The sequence below is a fragment of the Dryobates pubescens genome, chromosome 9 (assembly GCF_014839835.1).
Source record: "Dryobates pubescens isolate bDryPub1 chromosome 9, bDryPub1.pri, whole genome shotgun sequence".
Classification (NCBI taxonomy): domain Eukaryota; kingdom Metazoa; phylum Chordata; class Aves; order Piciformes; family Picidae; genus Dryobates; species Dryobates pubescens.
Window position 1 is genome coordinate 30,377,157 of NC_071620.1, and position 18,589 is coordinate 30,395,745.

Genomic DNA, 18,589 nt, shown 5'->3' on the forward strand with positions numbered 1-18,589 from the left:
GTTGAAATTGAACAAAGTGAATCCCTGTGGCCTGGGAAAGCAAGTCAATCTTTCTCGCTTTCTTCATCTTTGTATCAGAGAGAAAATAAATGATACCCTCTGGTCCAGGTTGTACTGATGTTTTATACAGGTATAAATTGGAACAGCTCTTTTTAAGCTGTGTGAGAAAATACAATGAGGTTCTCTGTAACTGTGAGTACAAAAAGGGAGGAGTGGATTTGTATGTACATGAGAATTAAATGTCTTTGTGGTAACTTTCTTTTTAGCAGAAAGAGGACAAAGATAAGAAAGAAAACAAAATATACTATCCTTGATAACATAGATGAGCAGGAAAGAATGGAGCTACGACCTAAATATGGTAAGTGTTCTCTGTTTCATCTGGGAATTCATTCACCAAGCTTCCACTCAATGTTTTGGAATTGACTCCTGCAGTCAGGAGAAGCCCAGAAGACGGCATTCAAGTTTTGGAATGGCAGAGGTAAGCACAGACAATGAAATGGTTGGGGGAGAATCATTTAATTTCTTTCATGAGGCCTTGGGCTCAGCCTCTGCTCTAAGCTAGTTTGTTAATCTTCATTGAGAACATAAAATTGTCTCACAGACTTTCTCCATGTAAACTCTCCTCCCCTACACACACTTTCATTTGGAGCTGTTCTTATGGCTACACAGCAGTTCCCTGCTGGCACATAAATGGTACACCAGTAGACTGCAGCTGCTACCCTTTGTTCACATGTATTTTGATTTACCTGAGATCAGTTTTTAGCAGAGGAAATACTGGAATCCAGGGATATAAAATCAACCTGAGAAATTACTGTCCTAGAAACCATGACCTTCCATTGCTACTCACATTAATCAGGTAGTTGAGTCAACAGACTAATTTCCAGATTCAAGCTATTAAAAATACATTATATGTGTACTGAAGTCATCCAGTTGTTTAAGTGCACATAACTCTAAATTCCAGAGCTATAAACTGATGGGCCTGCAGAAAATTCAAAAGAGCATCTGCCCAGCAGTCTATTACCAGCCTCTTAGGTCGGTTTTTGTATTGGTGCTGGCAGTGGTGCACGCTGTTAATGCTGAATTGCAGACAATGTTTTCACTTCTCTTTCATGTAACAGCAAAGGTGAGGACTGTTAGCTGTTACTAAAAAAGTGAAAATTTTCTAAATGAGTTTGATTTACTTTTTCAGGTATAAAACACAGAAGTACAGAACACAACTCCAGCCTGATGGTCTCTGAGTCAGAGTTTGACAGTGATCAAGACACGATCTTCTGCAGAGAAAAGATTGAAAGAGAGAATCCTAAAACTCTCATAAATGGATCCATAAGAAATGGAGTTTCCTTCAACTACAGCTCCAAAGACAGATAAACTGAATGAGGGTCAAAATACAGCACATGCTGGCCCAACTCTGTTTCTCCAGAGCCAAAAGCTTCCTGAAATACAACCAATTGCAGATAAAAGGGTAAATTTCTGGCACAGTTAGGGGAAAGAAGGATGGTCAGCCAACTCCTCTTGACACCATTTATTAAAATAAGGAAAAGCACATTTATTTATTTCCCTTTCCATGCTGAATGTTTGTCTGAACCTTGGAAGGACTTTTTTTCCTGTATCATTGCTACAGAACCAGATAGGCTGTTATGCTACTAATGATGGTAACTGAGATACATACACATTTGTGTCATGGAACCCAAAAGCAGCAAGTGGAACAGGAAGCTTCTCATGTTACAATCTGAACTTCAGGACCCATAATACTTTGCTCCAGCCAGCATTTTGATTTTGAAGCTGGCATGAGGCAGATGGTTTTGAATAACAGCAGCAAATATTCAGCTTAGCCCATGACACCTGTGCTCCTGTTTCTGTCTCAGAGAATACAGTGATTGTGACCTGACCTGAAGCAGTGAAAGCCAGTATGGATTGTCCTGGTTTCACAGTCTGTCGTCCAAGTGAATCATACACACACAGAGATAGGAGGAAAAATAACACTCAATAAAACCCTGGGTTGAGATAAGGAGTTTAATCAGATGATGTGATGCACAATTACCTTGGGCTGTTTTGCAGAAAAGCACAGCAGAAGCAGCAGCGGAAGCCAGCGATAAAATGCCCCCCCCACCCCCTCAAGCACACATCCAGCCCAGCAGAAAAGACAACAGCCTAAAGCTGGAAACGGGAAGCCTCTGAACTTCAAGCACCATGATACTTTGCTCTAGCCCACTTTGATTTTGAAGCTAATATGGTACTGAATACTCATCAGCAGATGCAACTCAACCCATGACATAGATAAATTCTCTTCTAACTACAAAGACCTATATGTGACCAGAGGCTCCTTCTTTATTTTCAGTTTAGACTTGGAACACAGAGAGAGCATCTTTAGTGCACTGTGCTTATCTCTGACTGTGCTTTGTGACTTTCTTTTCTAGGGTAATGCTCATCAGATGGAAATGTCTTTGTTTTCAAAGGAATTTTACAATTAGCACTTGCACTTAAATCACCTGTAAAGTAACATCATGCATCTGTGTCCTGTAGGATGCAATGTTTGCTGTATTTGCATAGAAAGTATGGTGCCTGCAGGGAAGTCCAGTCCAGTCTTCTGCAATGATGAAGGTACTTTGGTTCTCTAAGGTCAGCTATGCCCAGGCAGAGACCAATAGCAGATAGGTGGGACTTAGTGGAACTGCCTTCACATTTTGAGCATCCCAAATAACCCTTTGCTTCAAGTACACTTTTATGGATCTCTGGACTTTTTAAGAGAGAACCCTCAGCTGAAATGACTTTTCATCTGTCACCTTCAGTGCTCACATAAAGAATGCACCAGGCGCTTGTGTAGTGCAATGCTTGTGGCAAAATAAACCCATGTGGAATGGGAGCTTCAGCCTTTGTTGTTACGGGAAGTGGTATTGAAAAAGGTTTTTGCTTGAGCAGTAGGTTGTTTTACTTTTTCCTCTGTGGCTATTCAGTGCTAGATGTGTTGGCCTAAAGAGATCCCTTGAGGCATTTGGGAAGGGTGGGTGTGTTGGACTTCTGATGTTTGCAATCTGGGTAATTTTTCACAGCATGCTTGTTAGGCTTAAAAGGCACACCCCCAATACTGCTTGTAAAATCCCAAACTGAAGACCTGACTTTTATACATGAGCCTTATTTATGGGGGCATCTGTGTCAGTGGTTCTGTCTGGCCATGATGTCAGCCTTTCCTGAGGGTCCTTTGCTGACATGCTAGAGTGTTGGGCTGAATTGAAGGAATGATGAAGACAATGTTCCCCTGGGAGCCTTTTGGAGAGGTTTGGGATTATTTTGTATAACTTTTTAATTTGGTGGTGGACAATCTGTTATGAGAGAAGTGTGAAAGAGTAGAAGATTAAGGGGAGCAGATGAGAAGAGTCAGGGAGCAGGGATAAGGTCTACCTCCATCATGAAGACTAATTCAATGGAGAGTATTTTGGCTTTCTCCAGCTTTATCCTAAGTGTGACATGACAGAGTAGTTGGGTTGAATTCTGTGGCTTCTGTTCGTCTCTTGTTGGAAGAGCTGTCTAGGTTGCAAGGAATCCAGTAGCCGAAGGTTGCAGCAGCACAGCATGCACATAACTAGTTTCATACCTTTGATACTCAAATTCAGCCAGGAATGGTCCTTAGGGGTACTAATGCTGTGCAGAGGAGCATTTATCCTGTGCCTAGCCCTGCATTTCTCTGGAGAGATGAGCATGGGTACAGGAGTCAGAGTGGTGGGAGGGGTGGTGAAGATCTACAAAGAACTAATGCAGGTGTTTTCCATGGTTTTCTCATACTCACTAGGAAGATAATGTGCTTTCTTCAGAAGCTAAGTTTTAACTGTGTATGGGAGGGTTAGGCTATTTATTGATTGATGTATTTATTATGGTGGTGTTTAAAAAATACCAACCAAAAACCAACCCACCAAAAAAAGACACCCCCCCACCCAACCAAAGAAGCCACAAAACTGACCAACCAATGAAAAGACCCCATCCCAACACAAAAATAAACTATATACAAAAACACCCAAGAACAAAAATCAACCAAAAAAAACACAATCAAAAAACCATCCAACCAAAATGTGCACAACAACTACAATTTCTGTATTTGCCCCTGATGTTCTAATTGAGTTTCAGGCAAATTTTCTATTCCTGTTTTCACAGAATCACAAAATGTTAGGGGTTTTAAGGGACCTCAGAAGGTCATCTAGTCCAACCCCCCTGCCAGAGCAGGATCAGCTAGAGAGGTCAGATAGAAACACATCCAGGTGGGTTTTGAATGTCTCCAGAGGAGACTCTGCAGCATTTCTGGGCAGCCTGTTCCAGTCTTTAAGCCTCAAGTGAAACTACTTTTGCCCGTCAATACACTGACAATGGGCTGTAGTCAGCTAGACCTTTGGCATGGTAGCAATAAAATGACAGCTACTTTAAGTCTCCTGAGCCATTTATGTGAGGTTTAAGAAAAGTAAACATTCCTAGAGGAAGGGAAATGGATTAGAGGTGAATGACATACTTTACACCAGTTACTGATGTTCACTGATCCCTAACTAAAATACTAAAGCCTTGCTTCTGCAGCAAATGAGAACCCATTTCCCATGCCTTTTAGGTCCTGAACTCCCCATGGCAAAGGAAGGAACCTTAAACCTCAGAAAGAAAACGTCAAAAAGGAGCATGAAAAGGCAAACTCTTTCTTTTGCATAGGCTACAGATCCCAGGCAGATGTGCCACACATGCGTAGTTTGTACAGGAGCACTTCTCTCTCTGGATGGCTGGGTGAGCTATTTACAGAATTTATATTATGAGTCTTTCTAGAAAATGTTATTTATTGCAAATGATAATGTGTTGTAGCTGGAACCATTTCTGAGCTGAAATTACTAAATTTATGTATCTGTTAATAAAGTTTTGTCTTTCCATCTAGGAACTTGTCAGGTACTCTTTTAGACATGGTATCATGTATTGAACTCAATGTGCAGGTCAGGCTAAGAGAGGTATATTGCACACCATAGCTTATGTCTGTACTCAAAAGCAGTGCAGTATCTGATCCCTTCCCTTCCTAGTGGCAAAGGCAAAAAACATGTTTGGTGTTTTGTTTTAGAGAAATAATATGTCAATACTTCAGAAAGCAGAAAAATAAATCATTACTGCAGTTTGACAGGAAGGGTTTTCATGTGATGCCTGCTCTTACTTTCATGGGCTTTGTGTAAATATCCCCCAGCTCTCATGCCAAGTGTGGGCTTGTTCTATAGCAAATCCAACACTTGAGTGTTTTGAAGTACGACTGCTTTGCAGTAATCAGATATTAGTATACAGCACAACCCAAAATTCTGCTAGTAGCTAGGGGTAAATTATGCTGCCTGTTTCTGACCTGGAAAAGAAAATCCATGCATCAGTGTGTGCTAAATTGTGGTAATAAAAGGTACTATGAGACACTAGTGTCTTTCTGTAAGGAAAAAGACACACCATGAAGGCAATTACATAGTACCTCTTACTTTGATACTTGACTACAAGGGAGTAGTGACTGCTGAATGAGCTGATGAGATACAGTCCTTTATTGAAGATGGAATCTGTCGGTTTGTTACTGCACTGGACATTTGGTAACAGCAGTAGACTCTTCCATCCCTTCTGAGTAGGCTGATGAAAGCTTTTAGGCTTGTGCAACAAGTAGTGATTCCTCAACAACCTAAGCCAGTTGTGCTAAATAGCTTTAGCATTCACTGATTAAGTGAATAAACCAGCTTCTCAAGTCTTGGGAATATCCTAGGCAGAGAGTTTTGACATTGAAAACACTTTAAAAAAGTATTAGAGTTTAACTTAGAGCTTCTGAGCACCATAGCTGAACCTTCTCCTTTAAGACAGTTCAACCCTTCCATAAGCAGTAAAGCTACAACCACTTACAACTCAGGTTAGTGAGATGGTTATTTCAATGTTCAGTCAAAGCAGGGAGCTTCTTTTACTTCAAAGGATCACCCACCATGTGCTAGATTGATTTAAACCAGTAAAAACTCCTTTACTCTGTGCAAACCATTTATACTGCTGTTTATGTTCTGTAACTTAATCATGACAGCATAAAATGTGTCTGAAAACACCAGTCTCTGAGATACAGGCTTTAGAACTCTAGCCTGCTTACGCATTTCCTTGATCATGGTGACAAGAGATAACAAAGTACACTTTCACAGCTGCTGTAAACAAAAGTTAAGCATGAGATACAGGTGAGACTTTACATACTTCTTACCATCTTCATGGGTATTGCAGCAGTTACTAGCATCATGAGCCTTCCTCACTTATTCTGAGCACCCAAGGTAACTTTGCCAGCTTAGTATATCAACGGCCAAGCATTAACTTGACTGACTTGCCCAAAAATCTTGTGTGCACTGTGGTTGGAGATAGTTTCTGCCCATTTAAGCTAAAAACCTTGCAGTGTAGAATCACAGAATGGTCCAGGCTTGAAGGGACCTCCAAAGGTTATCTAGTCTGACCTCCTAGCAGTCAGCAGGGACACCCCCAACTAGACCAGGCTGCCCAGGGCTCCATTGAGCCTCACCTTGAATATCTCCAGGGAAAGGGCCTCAACTACCTCCCTGGGCAACATCTTCCAGTGTTCCACTACCCTCATAGTAAAGAACTTGTTCCTAACATCCAATCTACATCTGCTCTTCTCCAGCTTAAATCCATTGCCCTTCATCCTGTCACTGCAGGCCTTTGTAAACAGACTCTCCCCCCTGCAGGCCAGGTAAACAGTTTTATAAGAGTTTATTATACAGAGGAAGGGCAGTGGGGATCAGACACCAGCTACTTAAAGGATAACAATAAAATGGGGTATGACAAGTCATATTACAAATTATAAGGCAAGTTTCTGAGGCTTAAAAACACTATTAATAAAATGGAAATAAAGCTTCCAAAAAAAATCTCTTAAATTGCAGTGAAGGGCTGGCTGACTTCCTGGTCTCTGACCAGCTGCTCCCAAGGTGATGTGCTGAACACTTATCAGCTCACTCATGCAGGCTTGCAGAGGGGTGGGCACATGCTACAGGCAGGCAAATGCCATCATTCTATATGCAAGGTCCCATTTTATTAGAAGATATTTAGGCATTTTTCACTTCCACACCCACATCCTACTGACCTTTAGATTTTTGCCTCACGTGGCTCTGCAGGTGGTTTTCCAGCCTGCTGTTCCCACATACTTTGCAACAGGTGTTCCACTGTCACATTTTTTTTCCACAGAGGCATTTCTTATCTGAAGATCAGCTCACACTCTGATTCCCACATTAAATCTTAATAAATGGAGTAAAGAATTATGCAAGTAATCACATCCTGGAAGCAGGGAAGGGCACTCTGATCCACAAAACCTTGTATCTGGTGGTAAAATCAGTCAGCATAAGACTGGCATACAAAAGGAATGATGGCTTAAGTACGTCGGTCTCACCCATTTGATTTGGATTCAAGGGTCTGCAATTGGGGTAACCAAAATCTTACCTCATGACCATGTGGATGCATGTCTTTTTTCCCAGTGCTAAAGCTGACAGAACTAAAAGTTCTGTGCAAATCTGAGACTGAACTTAATGCAGCTGTCAGTTTAGCATTGAATAAGGCAATAAACCACAGACCCCAGTGTTCTCACAGAAGTCATTTATTAGCTGAAAACATTTTTCATAACAGGTTCAATATCCAGAAATTGCTAAACTATCACAAGTGTAATCAACATAACTAAGGTGTGAGAATTCAAGTATATCTTTTGTTGAAGAATCACAGTTTTTGCTATGAAGACAACTTTAAGATTATTCTGTGCTTAACTGATGTAGACCTTACTGACACAAGGGTACTATGCTGGAATCCAACCACAATCCAATCTAGACAAAGGTATTTAAAGTTTATTACATACCTTATCTTTAATTATGGCTTGTGCTTGTTATCAGGCATATGACAAAGGTGTTATTTGGCAGGGGGGGAAAAAAAGGTAAACATTTACTCATTAACAGTGCTATTCTCAGAAAAGACAATGATAAGTGCACCACTGCATCAGATCAGTAACTTCACAATGAACAGAGCAGGGAGTTGAAGTTTTTACCCTCCAACTGCACCAACATTCAGGACTGCAGTCACATGGAAATAACTTGCAGTTATACCTTATACTGTATTTTGCAGACAGTCTGTGCCATTTCAGGGGCAAATATTCTACTTGTGTACAATACCTCTAAGTGTGCTTGCATCACTGAACTGTGGTACCTAGGCACCAAGTTGTGACCACCTTCTACCCAGTTACTCTTGCCTGAAATAAATAAATGTGTATTGGCAGCCAAGGCAGCTTCTTCCACAACACTCTATCCCCTGAATTCAGGCAGCCTGTGCACACAACAGTGCAAGCTTAAAAATTGGGGGTAAGAAAGTTTCTTGCAACTAGTGTAGAAATAGGCCATCCTGGTTTTGTTCTTGCCTGCAAGCACATATGCTGCAACTGGTGACAGTATTAAGTCCTCACCATCTTAAATGTGCAGGATTGGTACATTGAGGATTACTGGAAAGGCAATAAATGTCCTTTAACTGACCTTCAGCTGGCACAATGCACACAGAGTCTACTAACAGATAATGTACTCCAGACTCAGCCGCTCTCAAGTGTTACAGAACTACAGCCATAAAAAAGCACTTAGAAGCAATTAAGTAGCAGTCAATGCTACCTTATGTGCGCTTTAAAAAAACCCAGCTTGCTTCACCCACCCCCCAGCCCCCAGTCCTGTGCTACCTGGTACCTCTTAGCATGATTGGATAAAGTATCTTAAAATATCCCATTTCATAGGGTATACATTCATTAATGGAAAGAACTCTGTTGCTGCCTTCTAATCATTTTTAATAACTAATGGCTAAAGCCTCACCAAATAAAGTTAACCAAGACAGAAAACATAAATTTGTTCCCTTAGCCTCTGCAGTGATGATTTGCCAAATTACCATTGCATAGTTTTAAAAAGTGCTTCTTTTGACTGCCATTACAATAATGTTTAATCAGCATTGTTTATTTCATATTAAGGAAGAAATTGTCTTTTGAAGGTGACAAAATAGTGACATGTAGAAGGCTCTCCTCTAATCTGTTTAAATCTTTATTACATCACAAGTTATCCAAGTTCAAAGGTTTATAAACCTTCTTCCCTACCAGACATTCATTCACCTGTGTAACCACAAATCCAATTCAAGGCACAAAGCCCATAGGAACAGAACAGGCTATCTGCTCCTATTCTTTGTAGGTGGTGTGTAATGCTTTTGACACTGAGCACTATTTCCATCAGTGACTACACTTCTACCCAAGAAGTCATGTTCTTTTCATGGGAGTTTATCTACATAGAGCATCATGTCACCACCTGTGCTTCCATCACAGAGCCCTTACAGCTTTCTGCAAGTTATTCTTGCAAGTAAGGCTTCCATCTTTCTGTTACTCACTAAGCCTTGTCCTTGACTTTCTTATTCCCAGACTGCTGGGGCTCACAAACATCAAACAATGGCCATATTTGATTCCAGACATGCAAGCTATTAGGCACAAATTACAACTCTTTTTCTCAGAAGCCCAAAGCTGATCAGGTAGCAGCTCTGTAGCCAGCATTAACGTGCACTTTAAAAGCTGTTTGCCTGTATGGATGCCTAGCTGTAGCTCAAAGCAATACCTGACCTTCCACAAGCAGCATGATCTCCCACAATCAAAAGAAAAGACACACCTGCTTCTAGAAGAAGATCACATAACCACATCAGAAAAATTTGATTTACACAAGATTCTAAAGGGAGACTGCCATCCTCAAAGCCTCCCCCATCCACACCAAAACACTTGGAAACAGTAGAAAATGGTGGTCTAGTTTCCCCTTGCCATAGGTTATTTTCATGATGGACAAGTGTCCAAATCCTCCTGGTTACACAGAGGTAATCCAAGAATAATAAATGTGCACTCTCCCCTACTCTGTACTAAAAATGATGGACATTGTGATAACATTGCTGAAACCCTGAATACATAAATACAGAACATGTGAAAACATATGGCAGCACAGAATACTGCAATTATCTCTACATGTACAGAACAGGGGTGCTTAGTTTTAAGAAGGTAGAAGTTGCATTCATACAGATGTCTGGTTAAGAAGCTTATTAAAACTAGAGCACTCTTCTCCAAGCTGTTAGAATGCTGCTTTTTGACCATTTTTATAAGCCTCCAAAGCAGACATACTTGATTTCTAAGTATTCATCAATGCCATATTTTGAACCCTCTCGCCCTAAGCCAGACTCTTTTACCCCACCAAAAGGACATTCCACTGAGGAGATTATGCCTTCATTGACACCAACCATTCCAACTTCCAGCTGTTCTGCAACTCTCCAGATCTGAGCTGGATCTTGGGAATAGAAATATCCTGCCATGCAGACACAAGAGATACAGGAATGAAAATTAACATCAGGAAGGATGATACGCAGAAGACAGTATGAAAGACACTTGCTGACATTGAAAATCATCACCCCATAATACTGAAGCTGATAAACCCACAGAAATACATTTGACAGAAAGGCATACCTGCTAAACCCACATTAGCAGCGTTTGCTATAGCAACAGCTTCTGCTTCAGTCTCAAATCTGTCAATATAAGGAGAAAAATATGAGTGAGGCCTGCAGTTCATCTACTGCCTTGCTGGCTTACTGAGAAGCAGCCTTTCCAGAAGGAAAGTCAAGCTTAACATTGTTCCCAAAAGTGGATTTTCAGCATCTAATTTAATTTTCACTTTGAAACAATGGAGGAGTTTTTACCAATTAATTTAAACTGTAGTTAAGTAGTTAAGAATACCTTTATCCTCCATAGATACTAGCAGCTGAAACATGGGCTAGCCCACCCATTTCCCAACCTAGGCAAGCACTCTCAACAATGAGAGATAACCAAATGTTCTTCCATCACATCCATTTGCCCTGGATGGAGGCAGGGAAGGTGTTATGGAGAAAAGAAAGCTCTAACATATCATCTATCAGCAAAATTTAGGATGAGCAAACTGTGTGACAAACTGCAAAGTCCTGCCTCCTACTTTGTACTACGAATCAGGAAGTTGATGAAGGTTTTGCTGCTACCTACACTTTCTCAGCTGCTGGTAGAATTTAAAGGAAAATGATTTTTCAAAAGGTTGCAGAGATACTAAAATCAGGTTGAGAGAGAGAAAGAAATGAGCAACTTCTCTTAGGTAAGTTTTCACGTGTGCCCCAGTCTTATTACAACACTTGCATGACAGTACAAAAACCTCTACTGACAAATTGTCATTCAAATCTTATTAAAAAGTTGTATTTTTCATTGCTATTTGTAATCAGGAAAATGAATAATCTTACTTGATTACTGGTGCTAAAGGGCCAAATGTCTCCTCTTGGGTGCAAAGCATTTTTGTTGTAACGTTACTGAGCAATGTTGGCTCAAAGAAATTCTTCCCCAAGCTGTGTCGTTTCCCTCCAGTCACTATAGAAGCTCCTTGAGAAACTGCATCACTGATGTGTCTCTCTACCTGAGGTATGCAGAAGAAAAATTTCACTCAGCATTTAGAAATGAACAATATCTATTTTAGTAAAGAAATAATACTCCAGTATTAAACAGATGATATTTGAAGAGAGGTGTATACTTTGCTGTTGTAGTATAGATGTTTTAAGCACCCAGAGCAATGCTTCCAGATGTAAGATGTAAGCAGGCGAAGATGCTTATTACGTTATTCAGCAGAGCTATATAGTCTATCAGAGGGCACGTGTCACATCTCAACTGGTCATTTTCTACTGGCATATGTGTAATTAAGGCATACAATAGGTCAAAATAACCAAACAATATTTTAACACATCCAACCAGATTCTGCCCAGTTTCTCTCTTTCAGTTACAAGGTGTTTACATTACTCTCAGAGTCAAAGAAAGGCAAATCTCCCCTATAGTCTTCTAAAGCTATCTGAAAACAATCCTTCTCCTACACTTTACAAAAGACCATTTGCATGTATTATTTAAAATTTCTCTTGAATTTCTGTTTCTCCCTGACATAATTTCAGAGGGATAAATTATGAGTATGGTCCCAGTCTCACGGATACTACGGATTCAGCTTTTCGGTTGAAATGAAAAGGTTACATCTAACCTGAGAAAAAGTCTGTGCAGGACTAAGAAGTACACCTGAAATAGGTGATCAAGTACTATGAAAACAGAAGTACAACAGTCACTGAAAGAGAGACAGCTTTCCAGATGGTACTGGCAAGAACTTTTTCCATTCCCTACATCCACAATTCATCCAAAGGGAAGAAAATAATGACAAAACTGAAGCAGCAGTTTCCACACACAGAGACATACACATACTATACTTTAGTGATGCACAAAGAGAAGGCACAAAGATAAGCAAAGTACTGTGTCCTTTGTCTCCCACATAGCTCTGAATATTTTCATATTCTGTTGTTTTATAAACAGAAAGAATCTGGCAGCATTCAAGTACAATGACATTCAAGCCAAGTCTGCATAGAACTGAGCTATAGTATTTTAGAAAGTATGAAGTACTTTAACAAATGAAGTCATTTAACAATCTTGAACCTTAGGAAGGGTGAAATACTACAGAAAATGTGACTTTACTGAGATTTTAAAGAAATCTAATTTCCTGGAGTTACCACTCATCTAAAACAAAAGATTCAAACCATGGATGTAAGGTTTGAAGTGATAGCAACATCCAGAGCTCCACTATTTTTACCTTTGCACTGTTCCTCAAAATAAGCTGTCATTCACAGTGCTTCAGAACTGATGGATCACCACACAAGTGTCACAATGCTTCCCATTTCAGTAAATATTCTTGAGAATAGCTTAGAAAGTAATCAGGAGAAGCAGATTCTCCTACAGGAGGTCTCTCTTTTTCCCTTAATAGAAATGATGCATTAACTGACCCACACCTGTTTGTCTGTATGTATACATGGACTTGGGAGGACAGAACACACTTCCAGCCACACTGCAAATACCTTCTAACAAAACAAGCACGAAAAAAGGGAAATACAAAGTTACTTCATGGATCATGAAAAAAGGAAATTAAGATGTCAAAAGCAAAATCTTTTATTGGTACCTTCTCCACTGCTTTTTCATTAATTAGTGGCCCTTGGGTAGTTTTTGCATCAAATCCATTTCCGACGTGTAGCTCGCTCTCTATAGCTTTAGCAAATTTTTCCACAAATTTATCATGGATTCCCTTTTGCACCAGGAAACGGTTTGTGCAAACACAGGTCTGAAAACAAGCATGAAAAGAAAACAAACAAACAAGAAACAACTGTTTCTCTTGAATTTACTTTATCCATTAATTCGTTCTGGCCTTCACGCCACAGTATCGGGTTATCCTCTGCTGCTTCTCCATCATCCTAAGATGAGTCCTGTCTTTGCCTCTTCTTTCACCACCCCTCTCACTTTAGACATACAACATCAGCAAGCTGTCAATGTGTGTGTGAAATATGCCATACTGCTGAATTTAAATTGGTTATGCTGGGAAAAGGTTTTGTGAGTTCTGTGGGTGATACATGGATCAACAAAGGTCCAGAAGCTTTAAGAAATGCTTCCTAATGAGAATGAAGAATGCTGGACTGAGCGGCAGAACCTAAAATCACACTTGGTGATGTAGGGTCTTTTTCATTATTCTAACTCCTTTAGTAACTGAAGTTTGCCTTCTTTCTGGAATTTATTTTTAAGCGCTTTCAGTGGCTTGCTTATTTGTGCTACCCCTTTGCTCTGACCGCATCTTACTTTTGATTGGTGCAGTCTCTCAGAAGTAACAGCTACTTTATCCTTATATGCAAGAGGAGGGGTGCAACAGCAGAGGTGTTAGATCTTGTCCAGTCTGTGTCTGATTGCTCACTGGTCCTTGTGAATATTCTATTCTATTTTCTTTCCTTTCTTGCCAAGATTAGTCTTAGTTTTCTTGTTATTCAAGCAACGTTTTCCCAACTAAATGACCTCCTAATCCGACCGAAAAGTTGCCGCTTCTCTGAAATGTGAGTTTGCCAACTTCCATGTATTCATAAGGCTGGAACGCTCTCCACACAGCTCTGCTCAGCTGACTGTTCTGCTAAGTGATGCTCTTACTTTTTTTTTTTTTACTCTACAGAAAACACATTTGAAGCAATGCACATTTGAATCCTGTCTATCCCTTTAAGCTGCTCACTGCAGAAAAATCTAGCCATGAGAATCTTAAGAGATTTCAATTGCCTCAACTGCTGATGGGTGCTATCAGAACACACAATCGTACAGAAACATTTATCATGAGACTTGAAGCCATTATTTTAAGAACTAACTAGGCACACTACAAAATATAATCCTGAGAAACTGAGGCAGGATAGTGTCTTTTCACAGCTCTAGTTCTCCAACGAATTTAATGCTGACAAAGCACATGGCAAAATCCCTTGTCACTTCTCATGCTCTTAGTAAGGGTCCTAGTGAACATCTTGTGGTATTACTGTCTGCCATGCATGTTGTTAGAAGTACATGGGATTTCAGTGTTGTTACTTGGACTTGCTGATAAATGGCTTGAATGCCCAGAGCAATGTACAATTCCAGCATATTTCTCTTCACAATGAAGTGTTCTATGCTGTCCTTTTACATAAAATAGCTTATTTACAGCTTTAACTGTATGTGGAGCTCTTCACTCTCCAGAAAGAGAGGACAAAAAGATTACTCTTACCTGCCCTGAATTTCTATACTTGGAAGCAAGGGCTCCTGCAACAGCACGGTCCACGTTGGCGCTGTCAAACACTATAAAAGGAGCATGTCCTCCAAGCTCCATGGAAACTCGCTTCACAGTGCCAGCTGCATGTTTCAGCAGTATCTGCAGGCAACAGAGGAGACATAGAAATCTGTACCTCTACCAGATGTGAGCTGTGGAATACAGATGGAAGGCAGTGAAAAACGTTAACTCTGGCAAGGAATTGATTTACATAGTTTTTATAATGCTAGATGACCTGTTTTCTCCTATGACAAAAAACAAGGACTAATTTCCTTTGTTAAGATCTTTAGAGACCAAATTCTGGCCAAGAAATAGTCAAGAGAAGAATTCCCATCAACTTCAATTCAGCTCAGGCTTTTATACACTAATACAGTCACTCTTGTTTGCTTGTTCTTTTCTATTTGGGTAGTAACACTCATGACTTCTCTTAAAAATCTCTTCCTAGATCACACAGAATTCTGGATTAAGATTTGTCTTGTTACCAGATTTTCTTCATTCTGCATACAGGCATCCCACAGAATTCTATCATCTTCTTGCCACACTCTGCAGTTTCTGGTTTTGTTAGAGATAGTGACAAGATTTCTTATTGCCTAAGGCTAATAGGAGATATTCAGGGTCCTCACTAATGCTTTCTCTCAACTTCAGAAACCAATCCTAATTAATGCCCTGGAAACTCAAGTTTCAGTGTTCTTCTTACTACATCGTCACACTACAATATGAAACAACAGCATCTTGTGCCAGACTGTTCATATGGCAGTTAAGTAACATGCAGGTTATCCAGAAGTTGCACACAAGCATCCTTCTGTGAAGTATTGACACTAAAGAAAACAAGCAGCATCTCAAGTACACAAATAATTTTGGCACTCTGTCTACAGCAGACAGAAATAGAACTTGTATAAAGGCACACACTTTACCCCTACCTTTCCAGTATAACCACAGTAATAATCTTTGAGGATATTCTCTGCCTTTATGTACCTTTCCTGTTGCTGTAGAGCCAGTAAAAGATATCTTTGCTACCAGTGGATCAGTGCACAGAACTTCCCCTACAGCTGGTGTCTGCTGTCTGGAACAAGGAACAACATTATACACTCCTGCTGGAATTCCAGCCTGGTTTGCAAGCTGCAACAAAAGAAACATAGAATTTGCATTATTAAGGCATTTTGTATGAGGAATAGTCAAGGCTTATCATTTTGATGAAACCAGACTCTAAGTTAATGGAAGCCAAAACTGCAAAGTGCAACCAGTGACAGATGTCATGGAGTCAAAACAACTTACTCCAGTTTAAGCTGGGTGTCATTCAAAGTAACCAAAGGAAAGATAACATGTTTTGTATAGCTAAATGGCTGGGTTCTCTAGACCGTATTAGAAGCAACTTTCAAAGATTGTTACTAAACTAAAACCTCTGGATTGAGTCAACCAATCTGTCTTTTCTTCATGTATGAAGCTGGCCAGTTATCTTCAAAGCCCATCAGATTCCCCATTTACAGCTTCAGTCCACAGCAAAGGTAAAGCTTAGCATAAAACTCACCTCCCCAAGAGCTAATGCTGATAAAGGTGTGTCCTCTGCAGGTTTCACTACCACTGTACAGCCAGCTGCCAGAGCTGCACCAACCTTCCGGGTAATCATAGCACTGGGGAAATTCCACTAGGATGTGAGAAAAAAGTACAATCAATTCTGGCAAAGTGATGCTTCCTGATTTTGCAGAAATAGCTGACATTTTCTCTCTAAGTGTGTGAGCTAAACAGCCCTGCATGACGGGCTTTGTCCTTAGTGAACATCACAAAGATGTACTGCAAGTTCAGGAAGAAGTGACTACAAGGTAGAAATGAAACTAAACAAGAGCATCTGCCAGGGCTGGAGGAATCAATAGGGCTAGAGTTCTGTGCTGTAAACCTTCACACAACCTTAAAAATTCAGCTGTGCTTACTGGGGTTATAATGGCTGCCACTCCTACTGGCTGCTTCAGCACCAGAATTCTTCTGTCTTTTGCAGATGCTGGAATGACATCACCATAAACCCGGCGAGCTTCCTCTGCAAACCACTCCAGAAAAGAGGCAGAATACAGGATTTCACCCTGTGCTTCTTTCAGAGGCTTCCCCTTTGATTAAATTAGAATGAAGAAACAATGTAAGCGGCAGGCTGAAGCAAAAAAACCCACATATTCAAGTAATTAAGTTTCTGTTATTTTCAGACTAGTTTATAATCACATACACTGTGATGTCCAAAAGTAATTATATGATTGGATCAGCAACAGTTGTGTGGCTTCAATATACCCTCATTCTACAGTCAACATTTTGTATGTTGTGCTTGGGATTCATACCTGCCCAAGACTGGAAGAGCAAATGCAGCGTGTCTTTATTTGCAAACTCTGCAGTTAGCTGTGACCATTCAGAAGATGACACAAATCATGGGAAAGGAGTGAGAGACTTTTGCCAGGGCCGTTTGGTATTACTATGGACTAATCCTGTGCACTGAATGGCTGTTAGCAGCTGGAACAGTGATGAGCTGCTCAAGTATTTTCTTGCATGATTTTATCCCAAAGGCTGCCATTTGTGAGCTCCTAGACTGCTCTGTGATGCAAACCAATGCATGACGAGTGAATCCAACTTGGAGTCTTGCTTTAATAGTACTGCAATTCTTTCTGAATCAATGATACTGGTAACACACACACATTTCTAGCATGAAGACCATGGTTTAGATTGATGTATGCTTTTGCACTACGTGAAGCACAGCGTGGATCTAATTTCCACTGGACTGTCAGGTACAATTGTCATGAAAGTAACACACAGTATGAATCGAAGAAAATGTTTGAAACATTCTCCAATGACCTAACAGAGCAATGTGAATGCACAATGTGTCTGCTACGCCCAACCTTTTAAGTAATAAAAACCGACATGATGGTTAACTGGTGAAATGGTGTTTTGGTGGCTGTCAGCTTTATTTTATTTCAATGGTAGCATCCCTGTGTTAGGTTTTTGAACAGGCTGAATGCTAGCGCAGGGCAGTCCCCACGCTCAGAGGGGTAGCCGGCCCCGGCAGAGGCGGGCCCTGCCGCCGTACTCACGTTCTCAGCTGTTATGATCCTCGCCAGCTCGTCCTTGTTCTCTATCATCAGCTCGTACCATCTCCGTAGGCGCACGCTCTTCTCCTGGGAAGAGATAAGGCTGCCGTGCCCGCCGCCCGCAAGGCGCCTGGGATGAGCTTCTCCGAAAGAGAAGCGAAACCCCACAAGACCCCCGGGGCAGCCCCGCAGCCCGCGGCGGGCGGCCCCCGCCGGTCGGGACCTCCCCGGTCGGGACCTCTCCGGTCGGGACCTCTCCGCCCCGGCCGCCTCGCGCGCCAGGCGGCGCTAGGAGCCGCGTCCCGCCGGGGGCCGCCGACTGCCCAGGCGGGCGCCATCTTTCGCTGCCGCTCACCTTGGCGGGGAGGCGGCTCCATACGGCGCCGGCCTCATGCGCGGCCCGCACAGCCGCCCGCGCCTCGGCCGCCCCGCAGTCGGCCACCCGGGCCAGTTCCTGGCCGCTGGCCGGGTCCTGTACGGGAAAAGCGGCAGGCGTCTCCACCCATTGGCCGCCCACCAAGCCGCCCTGGCGTACCAGGGCAGCGGGCAGCGCCGAGCTGCTGCGCCGCGCTGCCGCCAAACCTGGGGGTGGAGAGGGTAAAAGGAGAAGGCGGCGGCAGGCCACAGCTGCCCGCCACGGCAAGAGGCTCGCCATGGCCGCGCACGGGCGACAGGCGCCGAAGGCTTCACGGAGCCGCCCGCGCCGCCCCAGAGGAGGAGCTGCGGAGGGGCCGGGCCAGAAGTGGCCTGTCGCTGGGGCACGGCGTTGGCCGAGGGGCGCTGCTGTATTTGCTGTGTTCTTGCAAGGATGGGGGGGCATACTGGCGGTGGTTTTGT

The 18,589-nt window shown here is 41.9% G+C and overlaps 2 protein-coding genes across 3 annotated transcripts in view; one reads left to right on the forward strand and one right to left on the reverse strand.

Moving 5' to 3' along the window:
* KIAA0319 (KIAA0319 ortholog) overlaps positions 1 to 2,676 on the forward strand; it is a 29,812-nt gene extending 27,136 nt beyond the window's left edge. Inside the window, exons 19-20 of the mRNA XM_054164016.1 lie at positions 267 to 358; positions 1,190 to 2,676. Coding sequence (XP_054019991.1) covers positions 267 to 358; positions 1,190 to 1,368 — 271 coding nt within the window. The 3' untranslated portion in view covers positions 1,369 to 2,676. The remainder of the gene's footprint in view (positions 1 to 266; positions 359 to 1,189) is intronic.
* A 7,051-nt stretch (positions 2,677 to 9,727) lies between these two features.
* On the reverse strand, positions 9,728 to 18,456 carry ALDH5A1 (aldehyde dehydrogenase 5 family member A1). Of its 2 annotated transcripts, none has more exons than XM_054164012.1 (10): positions 18,108 to 18,456; positions 17,756 to 17,839; positions 16,619 to 16,789; positions 16,219 to 16,335; positions 15,666 to 15,809; positions 14,649 to 14,792; positions 13,047 to 13,205; positions 11,311 to 11,480; positions 10,517 to 10,575; positions 9,728 to 10,358 (listed from the first exon to the last, which is right to left on the reverse strand). In XM_054164012.1, the coding sequence occupies exons 1-10, from the start codon at positions 18,405 to 18,407 to the stop codon at positions 10,153 to 10,155; spliced, it is 1,554 nt and encodes a 517-aa protein (XP_054019987.1). In that variant the 5' UTR covers positions 18,408 to 18,456; the 3' UTR covers positions 9,728 to 10,152. The 2 variants fall into 2 exon arrangements, with proteins under 2 accessions (XP_054019987.1, XP_054019988.1); XM_054164013.1 differs by having other exon boundaries at positions 17,756 to 17,855; positions 18,108 to 18,259.
* Between the last annotated feature and the right edge of the window lie 133 nt (positions 18,457 to 18,589).

Excerpts from the sequence above, each read along its gene's own strand:
- ALDH5A1 (XM_054164012.1), bottom strand. The coding sequence starts at position 18,407 with ATGGCGAGCCTCTTGCCGTGGCGGGCAGCTGTGGCCTGCCGCCGCCTT. Across the intron at positions 14,793-15,665 it reads GCTCTACAGCAACAGGAAAG|ATACTGCTGAAACATGCAGC; the intron begins GTACATAAAGGC and ends TGTTGCCTGCAG. Across the intron at positions 13,206-14,648 it reads AGTATAGAAATTCAGGGCAG|ACCTGTGTTTGCACAAACCG; the intron begins GTAAGAGTAATC and ends GCTTGTTTTCAG.